This window comes from Eptesicus fuscus, chromosome 24 (assembly GCF_027574615.1).
Source record: "Eptesicus fuscus isolate TK198812 chromosome 24, DD_ASM_mEF_20220401, whole genome shotgun sequence".
In the NCBI taxonomy this organism is placed as follows: domain Eukaryota; kingdom Metazoa; phylum Chordata; class Mammalia; order Chiroptera; family Vespertilionidae; genus Eptesicus; species Eptesicus fuscus.
The window spans coordinates 12,353,241-12,369,842 of NC_072496.1; the positions used below are offsets into that span (position 1 = coordinate 12,353,241).

The following is a 16,602-nucleotide window of genomic DNA, read 5'->3' on the forward strand; positions in this document are numbered from 1 at the left end:
TAAAGCAAATGTGCTAAAAATAAATGAAAAACAAAGATTACCTGGGTGCCATAGGATTAAGCCTTACCTAATAGAGATGTTGTCACCAGATGAAATGGTGTGGATGGGAACACTTGGTAAGTAAGTGCTGGGCAGTGTTGTTACTATTTACATCGTGTCAAGTCTAGGATTAAACCATATCGCATGAGTTCTCAAACACCTGTCTTCAGAAACCCTTTATACTTTTAAAAGTTGAGGGCCCCAAATTAAGTAATTACTTAGTTACATCTGTCAACATTTAACCTTTTAGAAATTAAAATAGACACTTTAAAGATAACTATAAACTTATTAAGTATTTAGAATCAATAGCATAGTTGTTCTACAAAAAAAAAGTGAGAATACATGTTTGCAAGTCTTTATTGCCTAGTTCCGTGGTCGGCAAACTGCGGCTCTTTGGCCCCTTGAGTGTGGCTCTTCCACAAAATACCACGGCCTGGGCGAGTGTATTTTGAAGAAGTGGCGTTAGAAGAAGTTAAAAAATTTGGCTCTCAAAAGAAATATCAATCGTTGTACTGTTGATATTTGGCTCTGTTGACTAATGAGTTTGCCGACCACTGGCCTAGTTGAATAGCATTAGCTGGATTCTTGTACCTGTCCTGTGTGTGATCTGTTGTGGCATGTTGTTTTGAAGTATATGAAGAAAACCTGGCCCCACCAGGGTTTTTTTTGTTGTTTTGTGTGTGTGTGTGTTTTCTGTTTGAAAATTTGTATTTTAGTAGCCTTTTTATTTCACTGTAAATTTTTTGGCATCACATAAAGTCAACAAGCAGTCGTTATTGTGAGGTCGAGCATGAAACCCTGACAGTGAACTTCCCGCGCCCGGTGTCACGCGTTCCACTGACCTGTGTTGCTCTTTGAGAGCACCTTGATCATTTCTGAGATGAGCCTGGGGGGGGGGGGGGTAAGAGTTAGGGCTAAAACATTTGTTCATGCCTCACTTACACTGGTTCTTAGCAAGACTTGAAGAGGTTGTCAAGCAGAAAAGAACTCGTTTCTCTATTGGAACCATTCTGCCTTAGCTCGCGTGTCTTCACTAGGGAGCCACGCCCACGGACATTGAAGCAGGTGCTATTGGAGGTCCTCGGAGAACCTGGATGGGCACAGCCACACTAAAGGGTCGTGTCCTCTCTACTGCCGTTATTTTACCCAGGGAGAGCATTCTCTGGGAATCTCTGCCCTTTAAAGGCACCAAATTCGCCGAAACCGGTTTGGCTCAGTGGATAGAGTGTCGGCCTGCGGACTGAAGGGTCCCGGGTTCGATTCCAGTCAAGGGCATGTACCTTGGTTGCAGGCACATCCCCAGTAGGAGGTGTGCAAGAGGCAGCTGATCGATGTTTCTCTCTCATCGATGTTTCTAACTTTCTATCCCTCTCCCTTCCGCTCTGTGAAAAATCAATGATATATTTAAAAAAACAAAGACACCAAATTCATGGCATTCTGTTCTGTTTTGCAGAGATTCTGAGAAGCTCCCTTCTTGTAAGAAGCCAGATCCCCTGTCTCCAGTCAAGGATAATATCCAACTCACTCCAGAAACGGAAGAGGACATCTTTCACAAGCCGGAATGTGCGCGTGCGCAGAGAGCGATATTCCACTGAGCGGCAGCTGGGGCCGCCCCGAGCCTTTGTCCGTGAAGCCCTCTCGGCGGGGAGGCGGTTACCGGTCTGAGATTTGTCCTTAGAGTTCCGCCACGTTTTTTTTTTAATAAGAGTACATTTTGTATATGAACTCTGTGATTGCTTCCTTTGTTCCGCTTTTTATATTTGCATAAGAAGCTAAATAGGGAAATTGTTTTTAACAGTTTTGGAAGTTTTAATGTTATTTGGGCAAGTCCGCTAGAATTTATAAAAATTTAAGGATTTCTGTTACATTGTTAGCATAAGGATGACAAGTGGAAAACCACATTTCTGTAAGTTACTCTATCCTAAAGGAAATCACTGTATCCCTCCAAGCTCTACAGTTTTCCACGTGCCTGTCTTTCGGGGTTGGATGGGAAATAAAGTTGCTGGGAGGGGAGGGGCTTTACTACCCCTGAAGGGTTTGGTTGGGATACACATCTGACAGTGGAAGGAACTACTACTTACATCATTGACATTCTTAAACTTCAAAATAGCCTGTTTTTAAATGTGTCTTTTTTGAAGTACAGGCTAGAAACTCCTTAACGTATATTTAAAATTAGTGTCCTAGGTGTGATGTCAGATACTACAACTGCGGAGTCTATAGCAGCGGTCGCCAACCTGTGGTCCAAAAGGTTGGCGACTGCTGGTCTCTAATATACACGCTCCACAGAGAAATAGACAGATACCTGGAAAGAACCAGCTGTGCAAGTGAAGATCTGGCATGATGTAAAGGAATTTTTAAAAATATATTTGTATTGCCAAAACCGGTTTGGTTCAGTGGATAGAGCGTCGGCCTGCGGACTGAAAGGTCCCAGGTTCGATTCCGGTCAAGGGCATGTACATTGGTTGCGGGCACATCCCCGGTAGGGGGTGTGCAGGAGGCAGCTGGTCGATGTTTCTCATCGATGTTTCTAGCTCTCTATCCCTCTCCCTTCCTCTCTGTAAAAAATCAATAAAATGTATTTTTTAAAAAATATATATATATTTGTATTGACCTTAGAGAGAGGGAGGGAGGGATAGAAGCATCAATGATGAGAGAATTGTTGATGAGTTGCCTCCTGCACACCCCACACTGGGCATGGACCCTGCAACCCAGGCATGTGCCCTGACCAGTAATCAAACTGACCTAGCTCAGTGGTTGGCAAACTGCGGCTCGCAAGCCACATGCGGCTCTTTGGCCCCTCGAGTGTGGCTCTTCCACAAAATACCACATGCGGGCGCGCACGTACAGTGCGATGGAAACTTTGTGGCCCATGCGCAGAAGTCGGTTTTCGGCTCTCAAAAGAAATTTCCATCGTTCCACTGTTGATATTTGGCTCTGTTGACTAATGAGTTTGCCGACCACTGAACCACACCAGCTGGGCTAAAGAAATTATAGAATTACCTAAGCTATAGAAGATAAAGGATAGGGACCCAGACTATTTTAATTTTTAAATGAGACTTAATAGAGGACTATTGGCTAAAAGAGGTCAGAATGGAGAAATGAACATAACATTGTAAGAAACAGCATACAATTTTTTAAAAGAAACAAAAACCAAAAGTAAAACCCAATCTGAAAAGAGAAATCCAAAGAACAGAAGCAAACCTGAGTTTTCTGTGACTGTTTCCTGCTGTAGAACGATTAAGAATGTGAATCAAATGTCTGCAAATGTGTCTCTTCTCACCCATTTAAAATACCACCTAAATGCCGGAACCGGTTTGGCTCAGTGGATAGAGCGTCGGCCTGCGGACTCAAGGGTCCCAGGTTCGATTCCGGTCAAGGGCATGTACCTTGGTTGAAGGCACATCCCCGGTAGGGGGTGTGCAGGAGGCAGCTGATCGATGTTTCTCTCTCATTGATGTTTCTAACTCTATCCCTTTCCCTTCCTCTCTGTAAAAAATCAATCAAATATATTTTTTAAAAATACCACCTAAAGGACAAAAGGAATAAAACACTATAGACTCACAAAGGTTAACAGAAGAGACAGGCAACGCATTTGTGGCAAGTCGGTTATACCGTCACTCCTCCAGGGGCAGGAGCTCAACCAGTGGGGACATCACGCAGGTGCCTTTAAAGCGGGGGCCGATTGCCTGTCAGCATAAATATTATTGCTCGTCTCACATTCAGTTCTTATTAGTATATATCTAGTGACATTTGATCTCATTCATCTAGAGGAAATGATGAACAACATAGACTGAGGAACAAGAACAGAACCAGAATCAAGGAGGCATCGATCGGACTATCGGGCCTCAGAGGGAGGATAGGGGAGGGTAGGGGGAGGGGGAGAGTTCAACCAAAGGACCTGTATGCATGCATATAAGCCTATCCAACGGTTAAGTTCAACAGGGGATTGGGGCATGCGTGGGGAGAGGGGTGGGATGGGAATGGGGGGATGAGGACAAATATGTGACACCTTGATCAATAAAGAAATTAAAAAAAAAAAAATAAAAAAATAAAGTGGCGGCCGAAGTGAGGCTGAAACAAACGGGACTGCCTGGGAGCATTTAAAGTTCCGGCGGGAGAAGAGGAAATGGCAACAGCGCAGTAGTTTCTCAATCTTCAAATCCCCACTAGAGAGCAAGTCAAAAACCTGTGAGCATGACAAATTCCGGTAACTGATCTCACCAAGTCCCAAGGCCACAGGGGGGCGCCGGCACCTTCAGGAGCAGAGGCAGGGGGCAGCCATCTGGTGGGCCTGAGCAGAGGTCTGGAACAGCCTCTGACAGGCACAGCAGCCAGGCGGACAGAGCATCTGAGACAGGCTCTGCCCTTCAGCGGTGTGAGTGCGAGGCCCGCGGCACTGGGGGAGACGGAAGCCACCTGGTCCAAATGGAGCATCGCACCGGCTTGCCAGGACTTCCTTCTAGGACAGGGTGCCCACGGGAGGCCCTGCTGGAAGCTGAGCAAAACTGAGCAGGAGAGGGTCAACAGACAGGTTGAAGTAGAAGGGACAGTTGACCAAGAAAGCTCAGCAGAACACCCTGTTCCTGAGCACTTTGGGGGGGAGGGGGGGGAGCCTTAAAGCTCCTGTAAACCATGTTTCTCAGCTTAAAAAATTGTACTTCAAAAATCACAGAATAGCCCTAACCGATTTGGCTCAATGGATAGAGTGTCGGCCTGCAGACTGAAGGGTCCCAGGTTCGATTCCGGTCAAGGGCATGTACCTTGGTTGCAGGCACATCCCCAGTGGGGGTTGTGCAGGAGGCAGCTGACCGATGTTTCTCTCTTGTCGATGTTTCTAACTCTCTATCCCTCTCCCTTCCTCTGTAAAAAAATCAATAAAATATATTTTTTTAAAAAATAAATCACAGAATAGTTTTTAGATTAATCTCTTACAAAGTTAATATTTTTAAAAAGCGTCTCAGGCAGAATAACATCTTTCCAGATCATGGAAATCTATCAGAAAGGCCCCCAAGTAGATTAAGACTAGTTCCTTAAGATTAGGAAGTGACAAATGTTGAAGTTACGGACAGAAAGTCTAGTATACAGAGAATAGAAGGCTCTTAAGAAAACACTAATTTCAGAAAATTTCTAATATAACAAGATTTATAACTCTTTAAAGTGGACTCAGGTTTGTACCTAAGATGATTGATCCTAAACAGCCAACAGTAAGACAGCAAAGTTACTTTAAAGAAAAATATATATATTTGATAAAAGCAGCAAGTGACAGGGTAAGAAAAAAAAACTAGATTATATCATTTTCACAATTCTGAAATCAAAAATACTTTTTTTATGAAGCCATAGATAACTCAGATAAGTGGAACAACAAATCAATGTTTCTCCCTTCCTCTCAAATCACTGAGTAAAAAATAAACCCAAAGACAGCATTTGCCTGAGTACCACCCCCCTCCGGGCAGGGAGGGGCTTTGGTGGGCGGGATTTCATGCACCTGCTGCGACCACGGGTCCAGGGCCTCCCACTCAGCACAGAGGCAGGTAAAGTGGACGCAGCCGACTTTGAGAAGCCGACAGGGTGACAGCGGTCACTGCCAGCTGCACACCCTAAAGGGACATGAAACTGAAAACAGCCGAGTGGGCGGTGCCTGAAACACCTCCCACCGATGCAGCTTTGATATTTGAGGAGCTCCCCGGAACCTGCTGTGCTCCGACCTGCTCAGGGCTAGGTGAATCCAGTGGGGATGAAAAAAGCCTGTCAGGCTCGGATCCTCAGACTAGAGGATGCTGGGCCATCAGTGGCTTCCTCCAAAAGTGAGTTTTAACACGCGTTCCCCCTTTTTTCCACATGGTGCACCTCTCATTTTCGTGCACTCTCCACTCTCCATCCAGGAATTCTGAATCTCTATTAGATGCATTTAAACATTGACATTGAGCACACTCTACCAGGCACTGTTCTGGGCTCCCCACAAAGAACAATGAACAAAGCGGATGAAAAGTCCTGCTCTCAACATCTCCCAAACCACAGAGTCCTCACTCTTGGAGACTCCTCAACTTAATAACCTGAGAGCCAGGGAGCAGGAGAAAGGAGATCAGAGACAGTTTCTGGACACAAGAGCCCAGAGCAACAGCGCCACCTTCAGCGCCACCATCTCCCATGCAGACAGGCATTTGCTCACCAGGGGAGAGCAGACGAGGGTCAGAGCTCAGTCTTCGGATTATCCACCGTGAGTTAACTAGTTAACCGCGTTCTGAAACTATTTTCCTTCCCACCCACCACGCGAACTTAGCCACTCCTAGCTGCGACTGCCGATTGGTTGGACGGGTTACCCATTACCAACAGCCTCAAATTGCTTTGTTATCAAAAACAATTCAAAAGATAGATACAGAGACAGTAAACCATCAAACAGACTGTCAAATTACAGCGGGAAGGTTACGGAGAGGTGGGGGAGATAAGAGATCAACTGGATTTGTATGCATGCATATGAGCCTAACCATTGAACGCAAAACGCTGGGGGGTGAGGGCATGTATGGGATTGGGGTGGGGGGGGCAATGGTAAGATATGTATACATATAATACCTTAAAAAAATGAAAAAGAAAAAGAAAAAAAAACAAGCCTAAATAAAGAATGAACAAGTGAACGAATTTATCATCATAAATGAATGGATGATGAATAAGGGAATGGATGAATGAATGATGTATAATGAATAAATGAATGACTAAATAGATACATAAATAAACAAATAAATAGAATTTTTCTGCTCCTATTTCCCATTTTGGTCTGTTTCATGTAAATGAGATTTTCATATTGTGTGATTATGATTGGTCAGTATAGATGCAAATGAGGATATAATTTGCATAGCTCTGATAGCATGGGGCCAATGTCGGTCTGTTGGTAGAAAGATGAAGCCAAGAAAAATGAATAAAAAACTATTTAACCCTACAACTTAAAGAATTAGTAGAAAGAGCTCTAGCTGGTTTGGCTCAGTGGATAGAGCATGGGCCTGCAGACTGAAGGGTCTCAGGTTTGATTCCAGTCAGGGGCACATGCCTAGGTTGTGGGCTCAATCCCCAGAAGGGGGCATGCAGAAGGCAGCTGATCAATGATTCTCATTATCTCTCCCTCTCCCTTCCTCTCTGAAATCAATATTTTAAAAAAGAATTTGAAAGAGAACAACAAAAAAGCCCAGAGTAAGTAGAGGGAAGGAAATAATAAAGATTAGAGCAGAAATAAATGACAGACACACACACACACACACACACACACACACACACACACACACAATACAAAATATCAATGAAACCAAAAACTGGTTCTTTGATGGTAAACAAGATTGATGAACTGTTAGACTCATCAAGAAACAGAGGGAGAGGACCCAAATACATAAAATCAGAAATGAAAGCAGAGAAGTAACCACTGACACTACAGAAATACAAAGGACTGTAAGAAAATACGTTGAACAACCATACGCCAACAAGCTTGATAATGTGGATGAAAGAGACAAATTCCTAGAAAAATACAGTCTCCCAAAACTGAATCAGGAAAAATCAATAAACCTGAATAGGGCAATAACAACTGAGGAAATAGAAGCAGTAATAATAATTAAAAAAAAAAAAAAACTCCCAGCAAACAAAAGCCCTGGTCTGGACAGCTTCACAGGGGAGTTTTACCAACATTCAAAGAAGAATTGACACCTATCCTCCTCAAATTATTCCCAAAAATCCAAGAGGAAGGAACACTTCCAAGCTCTTTATGAGGCCAGCATTATCCTAATTCCAAAACCAGATAAATACACTAAAAAGGAAGAGAATTACAGGCCAATATCCCTGATGAACATAGATGCTAACATCCTCCCCAAAATATTAGAAAATCGGATCCAGCAATATATTAAAAAGATCATACACCATGACCAAGTGGGATTTGTTCCAGGGATGCAAGGCTGGTACAATATTCGTGAATCAATGTGATCCATCACATAAGCAAATTTAAAGACAAAAATTATATCAATAGATGCAGAAAAAGCATTCGACAAAATCCAACAACCATCCTAATAAGAGAGTAATATTCAAATTGACTGTACCTTTGCTACACCCATAAGCCACGCCCACCATCCAATCAGGAGCGAGTATGCAAATTAGCCCAACCAAGATGGCTGCAGCCACAGAGCGAGCAGGAGGCTTGGGTTTCCCTGGCAATGGAGGAAGCCAGGTTTCCTGCACACCCTGGCCAGCCCAGGCCACCGCTCAAGGCTACAAAGTTTCAATTGTAGAAGATACATAAATCCCAGATCCCAGGGCCTCCCCTTGGGTCACCAGGGGGCGTGGCCGGCCTGCAAAACACCACAGGCCCCTCGCCCAAGCCGCCCACACCCCTGGGAAACCCCACCCTGTTCCAGGATACCCTTCAGGGCAAACCAGTTGGCCCCCACCTGTGCACCAGGAGGCCTCTATCCTATCTAATAAGTACTATGCAAATTCACCATCACTCCAACACACAAGATGGCTGCCCCTATGTGGTCAAAGATCCTGACCCCATATGGACACAAGATGGCCAGCACAAGATGGCCAGCAGGGGAGGGCAGTTGGGAGGGACCAGGCTGGCAAGGGAGGGCAGTTGTAGGTGATCAGGCCAGCAGGGGAGGGCAGTTAGGGGTGACCAGGCTGGCAGAGGAAGGAAGTTGGGGTTGACCAGGCCTGCAGGGAAGAGCAGTTGGGGGAGACCAGGACTGTAGGGGAGGGCAGTTGGGGGCATGAGGCTGGCAGAAGAGCAGTTAGGCATCAATCAGGCTGGCAGGGGAGTGGTTAGGGGTTGATCAGGCTGGCAGGCAGAAGTGGTTAGGGGCAATCAGGAAGGCAGGCAGGCAAGCAGTTGGGAGCCAGCAGTCCTGGATTGTGAGAGGGATGTCCAGCTGCCTGTTTAGGCCCGATCCTACAAGGATCAGGCCTAAAATTGTCTCCTTGCCAATCTCTCGACCCTTGGTCTTTCTGGCTACATTGGGCCTATCGGGATCGCGCCTAAATGGGCAGTTGGACATCCCTCGAGGGGTCCCAGATTGGAGAGGGTGCAGGCTGGGCTGAGGGACACCCCTCCCCCGGCCCCCCCCCCCCCGTGCACAAATTTCGTGCACTGGGCCTTTAGTTTTTTATAAACTCTCAGGGGAGGGGGGCATTGGAGGGGGAATAAGGACACATATGTAATACTGATGGATCCTCCCTTCCCCCAACTGGTGGGCGGAGTATGACCTGCACCTGCGGCCTGGACATTCCTGAGCACCTAACCAGGCACCTTATATGGACTATACATTAAACCGTCAATCAGCACCTGCCAAATACCCTAAACCCTTGATTCCTAAGTACCTAAGTGCCTAATCATGTGCCTTATATGAGACCACCAATCAGCGTGTGCCGAGTACCCTAAGCCCCATCCCTTCCCATTCCTCCCCTCAAAAGGCGCGTTCCCCTCTGCACGTGTTGCTGCTCTCCCCTTGTGAGACAGCCCGGCAGGGTCCTTCTCCTCTCATAAAGCCTGTAATCCTGGTTTTTGCCCCGTCTGATCTTTCATTTGGTGCCAAAGTCTGGGAGAGGTGCACGGGAGCGTGGACGATCCTCGAACCTAGCCCCGAGCTTCTGACTCCTGCTCTGGCTCTGCTCGGTGGCATGGTTCTGCGTTGATTGGCTGGCTCTGGACACCTCTCGAACCCTGCCGTACCAGGACACGTGGAGATCTCGTCGCTTCCTTCTCACCGGTAGGCTTCAGGGACTTTCCCAACACTGCCCCACCCCACCCCCATCGTTCCCTTGACCTGGAAGGGCCTCAGAGTTTCCCATCTACTTGGCTACACGTCCTACATCCTACAAAAGCCCAGGCGCCTGGCCGGGAAACTCTGCTCTACTCCACGGGAAAGGTCTCGGGTGACGTCTCTCTCTACAGGTTGGCTGAGGGAAAAGGAGGACCCTCCTTCGTTCCTCCCCAACTTCCCAGTGGCCCCTCCCTCCGGTCACAGGGACCTCTCAGTCCAAACCCCCTCGAAACACACCCTTAGGGTGTCTCCTCGCCAATCTCTCAACCGTTGGGTCTCTCTGGCTACATCAAACCAAAGAAGCTCTACCTGGTCACAATAATGTCTCTAAGGGGCCTGGAAACGGCACTTTCGATTCCAATATCCTCCAAGACCGAGATAATTTTGCCACCGGACAGGGAGGCAGGCCTCAGAGATTCCTACGAACAGGCTTTCTCTTTCCCCGTTCCCCCCGCCCGACCACCTCGCCCCTCGCTTTACTCCTCATGTTCCACTCATCAGATCCTCCTCGCAAAGTCCTCTTCACCCCCTCAAACCCCTTTCTCTGTCTTCTGACTCTTTGGACCCAGATCATTCCTCTCCACCTTGCCCACCCCCGTCCCCCTTACAACCTTGCCGCGGAATCCGCTCCCCACGCTCTACCCTCTGAGAACTCCGACCTCCCGCCTTCCTGTGCTCTCCACCGCATCTCTGCTCCCAATTCACAGGTGGCTGGCCATTCCTTTCTCACTCTCTGACCTTTCTCAAATTGAAAAGCACCTCCTCTCTTTCTCTTCACACCCTCCTAACCAGAAGCTGCCTCCTCCCTAGCCCCTGAGCCCAAATCCTTAGAATGTGAGCTCCAAAACAGCCTTTCCCATCTAACACTCATTCTCAGGCCCGAAGACTGTCTTCCTCAACAGCCTCTTCTATTCCCGCGTCCACTCTACCCCCGAGGGCGGCAGCAGGAACTAAGGGCGTAGTCTGAGTCCACGTCCCATTCTCTATGTCCAGCCTCACAGATTGAGAGGCATCTCAGGTTTCTTTTCCCACTGACCTGACCACCTTTACTCCCCGACATAATGCCGCAAACTTCAAAAAATAGATGCAGGTCCACAAACCCCTCAAAAGGACCTCGTTAACCTGACCTTTAAGGTCTTGAATAATAGAGACAAGGAGACCCAAATCCAAAATCAAAGACGAGATCAGGCCAAGGCAGAAGCCCATTAGGCGGCCTTCCAGCTCCTAGCCACCACTCTCACGAACCCCAAACGGAGTGCCGGTCCTCCAACCGCGGGTAAGTCAGGGGCTGAGCCTCCTCCGGGCCCTGCTTCAAATGCAGCAAGGAAGGAACTGAGCCAAGTCCTGCTCAAACCTGAGACCCCCGCCTGGGCCCTGCCCAAGGTGCGGAAGGGAAGGCCACTGGAAATCAGACTGTCGTCTGGCCCCTCCGGGTCTGGCCTCAGCCAGTCCAGCATGGCCGCCCTCTGGATCCAGTTTGGAGCTCCCAGACCTCCTGGGACTGGCCACTGAAGAAGCTGCCCAGGCCCTGACAGGGCCCCACAGACTTACATCACCAGGACAGAGCCTCGGGTAACGACAGTGGTGGCAGGTAAGCCGATCTCCTTTTAATCGACACTATGGCCACTTATTCTGCTCTCTCCGAATTCGCTGGGACCCTTGTCCCCTCCTCAGTCTCTATTATGGGGGTTGACGGATCAGTCTCACAGCCATTATCCACCTCACCTCTACACTGCATCTTACTAAATCCCCCCATTCACTCTTTTCTCATTCTACCTCGGTGCCCAGCCAGGGCTACCATGCCTCCCCTCATAAAGCCCAGTTGTCCCAAACCACAGTCACCTACCTCAGTTTCACTCTCTTATCCCAAAAGGCCAAGCCATTCCTTGGACTGTAAACGCCTTATCTCCTTATCTCCTCTAAGACTGTCCCCTCCTCTGAACAAGAAATTTTCTCCTTTCTCAGGCTCACTGGGTACTCTCGCTCCAGGTTCACTTTAGTCTTCTTGCAAAGTTCCTCTATGACATGACATGGCGAAGGGACCCCCTCACTGAGCCTTTAGATCCCAAGGCCAACACTCTCACCCCTTTAATGCTCTGAAGACTGCTCTCACCTCAGGGCCTTCTCACCCCACCCCTCCGCCACTCCAACCTTCCCAAAGAACAACTTCCTTGACTGCACAGGCTTAACAGTCCGGCTATTATCAGAAACTGAGATCTTTATCTCTAGGAAAAATGTGGCAGTTTTAAACCCAAGCGGGTAGAGGCCTGGGAACAAGCTGCAGGGCCTGCTCCCTCCTCCCCCTGCCTTTACTCCAGCCTCATCTTGCACTGCTCCTTTCCTTCCCGTTCTCTTTTCCCTTAGAGAACAGCCCATTCTAACTTTCCCTCCCACTTTCACTGCAATACAATCTCAATCACTCATCTGTCACCCCTTATTGGTAGCGCCATGGCGACTACCCTCTCAGCTCGGAGCATGGAACTGGGGAAGGGAATCTCATACCCTTTAGCCCACCTCGTCTCCTGACACCTATCAGCTTGTCTCCGTGATCAGGGATTTTTCTCCCTCTGTGGGGAAAAGACATACATCTGTCTCCCCATCAGCTGGACAGGAACCTGTACTCTCATCTATCTCTCACCCAGTGTAGATGTAGCCCCCAATAACCAGTCTTTACCTGTCCCCGTAACCCAGTGGTCGGCAAACTGTGGCTGGCGAGCCACATGCGGCTCGCGAGCCGCGGTTTGCTGCTCTGTTGACTGAGTTTGCCGACCACTGCCCTAGACTCTCGATTCCAATAATTACAGGCTGTTGTTCCTTGTGATTAAGCCCCTATCCCAGTGGTCGGCAAACTCATTAGTCAATAGAGCGGCAAACTGCGGCTCGCGAGCCGCATGTGGCTCGCAAGCCGCAGTTTGCTGACCACTGCCGTCATATCTGACACAAAAGAGGAGTTTGCCGACCACTGCCATCATATCTGACACAAAAGGGCAGTCCAGATCATTCCTCTCCTCATAACCCTGGGCATCACAGCAGGGGTTGGAACTGCCACAGGGAGCTTAACCACTGCTCTACCTATTTTGAAACCCTGTCTCAGGACCTACAAGAAACATGTGGATGCCCAGCAAGGAGCAAAACTGGGAAAACAAGAACCTCACCCCCAGGGTAACCTATTCTCCCCTTTTGTATCACTAGTGAGGCAACTGAGACCCCTACTCTTTTCCCCCCTAAAAGGAACATCTAGGTCTCAGTTGTCTTTCAGCTCCAGGCCCAGAAAAGCAGCAAAACCAGACAAGTGACACTGTGGCAGCCTCAGGACCAGCTTTTACCTCCCAAGTGACTCAACAGGATCGCTCTCGAGACTTCACCAACCAGTCTCTTGGGGAAATCATGCTGCTGCACCCCTCGTCCAGCATGGAAAACACTACCTGTTTAACCAATACCTCTCAAATCGCTACCTCAACTACCTCTGCACCTTACTACTGTGCACAATCTATAAATTTACCCTCTCCCTTAGCCTGTCCTCCACCGGGTATTTTTCTCCTCTGTGGGACTACAGCCTACACCTGTGTCCCCCAGGACCTGTCACACTCGATCTGTCTTTATGTCTCCCTAACCCCCAATCTTTCTATCAGAACAGAGGGAGAACTCGAATCCTCTCTTGGTCTTCTCAGACCTCGCCACAAAAGGGCGGCCCTGTACCCCTCTTAGTGGGCACGGGAGTCCTCACTGCAGTAGGGACAGGAGTGGGAGGCATTTCCTCCTCTGTTCGTTTCTACCACCAATTGCTGAATTTTCAGAAGATATCTCCATCGTTAGCAGTTCCCTTGAATCCCTTCAAAGGCGGGTAGACTCCTTAGCAGCGCTAGCCCTACAGAACCGGTGCGCTTTAGATCTCTTGACAGCAGACAAAGGGGGTACCCGTGTCTTTCTTGGGGAAGAATGCCGCCACTTTGTAAATGAATCCGGAATTGTCAAAGACCACATTAAATCCCTCCGGGGCAGGATTGACCAAAGACGACGTAACCAGCTAGAAGGGGGGAATGCCATCTTTGGCTCACTTACCCCATGGCTCCTCCCATTGTTAGGCCCACTGGTATTTATTCTTTTAATTTTGCTCTTTGGCCCCTGTCTCATGCGCTATTTCAATCGTTTTTTTTTGCAGAACAGAATGCAGGCGTTCGCCAACCAGAAGGTGGGAGAGATCTACCTGGCCTTGAATTCAGAGCCTAGAGACACTTCTGTCACCAGAATCCTTGAGACCCCGGGTAGGTGCCCCTGACAACGTCCCCTCTGAGCAGGAAGTAGCGACACCCCCTGACCTTGCCCGGACTCTCAATTTTTTACTATTACCAAAAGCCTGGAATAATATATCCTCCCTTCCCCCAACTGGTGGGCAGAGTATAATGTAACCTGCACCTGCGGTCTGGATATACCTGAGTACCAGGCACGTTATATGGGCCATACATTAAGCCACCAATCAGCACGTGCTGAGTACACTAGGCCCCCATCCCTCCCCTCAAAAGGCGCGTTCCCCTCTGCACATGTTGCTGTTCTTCCTTGCGAGACAGCCCGGCAGGTCCTTCTCCTCTAATAAAGCCTGTATGCAGTCCTGGTTTTTGCCTCTGTCTGATTTTTCAGATATATGCCCCCCTATGTTCATAGCAGCACAATTCACCATAGCTGAGATTTGGAAACAGCCTAAATGCCCTTCAGCAGATGAATGGTTTAGAAAACCGTGGTACATCTACACAATGGAATACTACGCTGCTGTAAAAAAGAAGGCATTCTTAACCATTTGCAGCAGCGTGGATGGAACTGGAGACCATTATGCTAAGTGAAATAAGCCAGTCAATGAAAGAAAAATAACACATGATCTCACTCATTTATGGATAATAAGGAACATTATAACCTGATGAACAAAAAGATAGATAGAGGCAGAGCAGCATGGAACAGACTGTAAAAATACAGTGGGAAGGCTGGGGTGGGGGAGGTAAGAGATCAACCAAAGGACTTGCATGCATGCATATAAGCACAACCAATGGACACAAGATACTGGGGAGTAGGGGAGACAAGGGGAAGGTCAATGGGGGGGGGGGAAGGAGACATATGTACTACTCTCTGTAATACTTTAAGCAATAAAACAAAATTTAAAAATAAATAGATAGCCGAAACCGGTTTGGCTCAGTGGATAGAGCGTCGGCCTGCGGACTCAAGGGTCCCGGGTTCGATTCCGGTCAAGGGCATGTACATTGGTTGCGGGCACATCCCCGGTGGGGGGTGTGCAGGAGGCAGCTGGTCGATGTTTCTCTCTCATCGATGTTTCTGGCTCTCTATCCCTCTCCCTTCCTCTCTGTAAAAAATCAATAAAATATATTTAAAAAAAATAAATAAATAAAAAATAAATAGATAAAAGTGGGGGGAAAAAGAAGAACTAGAGGGGAACTCTCCAGAAAGAAGGGATTCATTTCCCACTGAGAGCAACACAGCTCCACCCACTCCTCCCTCACAGGAGGGCCCCCAGCTGGCTGCTGGCTGGTCCTGGAGGCCCCGCTCAATTGCCAGGTAACCGGAGTCAAACAGGCCCCACTCCCCGCACAGCTGTGTCCCCTTGGTGTCGTCTGGGCGGGTTCACAGTCAAAGCCAGGCATGGCGAGGAATTAGTGGAGGGGATTAACATGAGGCTCAGCCATGAGGAGAGTGGACTCTGCTGGTCCCCTCCCAGCGATGAATCAGGACTCGGAGCTGATGGCAACACTGACAGCAGCTCCTGCCCGGCCGGTGTGGCTCAGTGGTTGGGCATCGACCTATGAACCAAGAGGTCAGGGTTCAATTCCCAGCCAGGGAGGGCATATCCCCCGGTTGTGGGCTCCAAACCTGAGAGGTACCTGCAGGAGGCAGTCAATCAATGATGCTGTTTCAACATTGATGTTTCTCTCTCTCTCTCTCTCTCTCCCTCTCCCTTCCTCTCTGAAATCAATAAAAATATGTAAAAGAAAGCAGCTCCTTATGCTGCTGCTCCCCAAGCCCTCTGGGGGTGTCAGGGTGAGGAAACGAGGCACCCTGCCCACAGACCCCAGAGCTGTATCTCAGGGGTACCGCGTACCCCTGCAAGGCGCTGTGCCATCCTCATGGCTAAATTCTAGCAAACACCGGTGACTTTTAGCAGCTGACCCAGCATCCAGTGACCAGTGGAGCTGACTCTCTGGCCCACTAGACAGATCCAGGGACACTGACTGCCTGCGAGGGGGTAGGGGCTCTGCTGTCACCTTGTAGAGGAGGGTCCCAGTGTTTATCAATCTGGGGGTATCAGCGAGGTCACGGGGCTAGAGGGACTCTTGACTAGTTGTCAACCGCCCTTCACCTTAACCTACTCCCTGTCTTCCCACGTCCTAGTGACTGAGCGCTCAGACAGGACCTGGAAGGAGTCTGCAGGCGAAAATGGAACCCCCATTTGACCCAATAATCCCACTTCTAGGACTATATCCCAAGGAACTAGAAACACCAATCAGAAAGGACATATGCACCCCTATGTTCACAGAAGCACAATTTACAACAGCTGAGATTTGGAAACAGCCTAAGTGCCCATCAGCAGACGAGAGGATTAACACACTGTGGTACATCTACACAATGGAATACTACGCTGCTGTAAAAAAGAAAGAATTCTTATCATTTGCAACAACATGGATGGACCTGGAGAGCATTATGTTAAGGGAAATAAGCCAGGCAGAGAAAGATAAATATCACATGATCTCACTCATTTAAGGAAAATAGA

At 48.3% G+C, this 16,602-nt stretch overlaps 1 protein-coding gene across 1 annotated transcript in view; it reads left to right on the plus strand.

Annotated features, from left to right (window-relative positions):
- Positions 1-1,741, plus strand: part of EXO1 (exonuclease 1) — a 31,535-nt gene extending 29,794 nt beyond the window's left edge. The window contains exon 14 of the mRNA XM_054713001.1: positions 1,493-1,741. Coding sequence (XP_054568976.1) covers positions 1,493-1,634 — 142 coding nt within the window. The 3' untranslated portion in view covers positions 1,635-1,741. The remainder of the gene's footprint in view (positions 1-1,492) is intronic.
- The last annotated feature ends 14,861 nt before the right edge of the window (positions 1,742-16,602 follow it).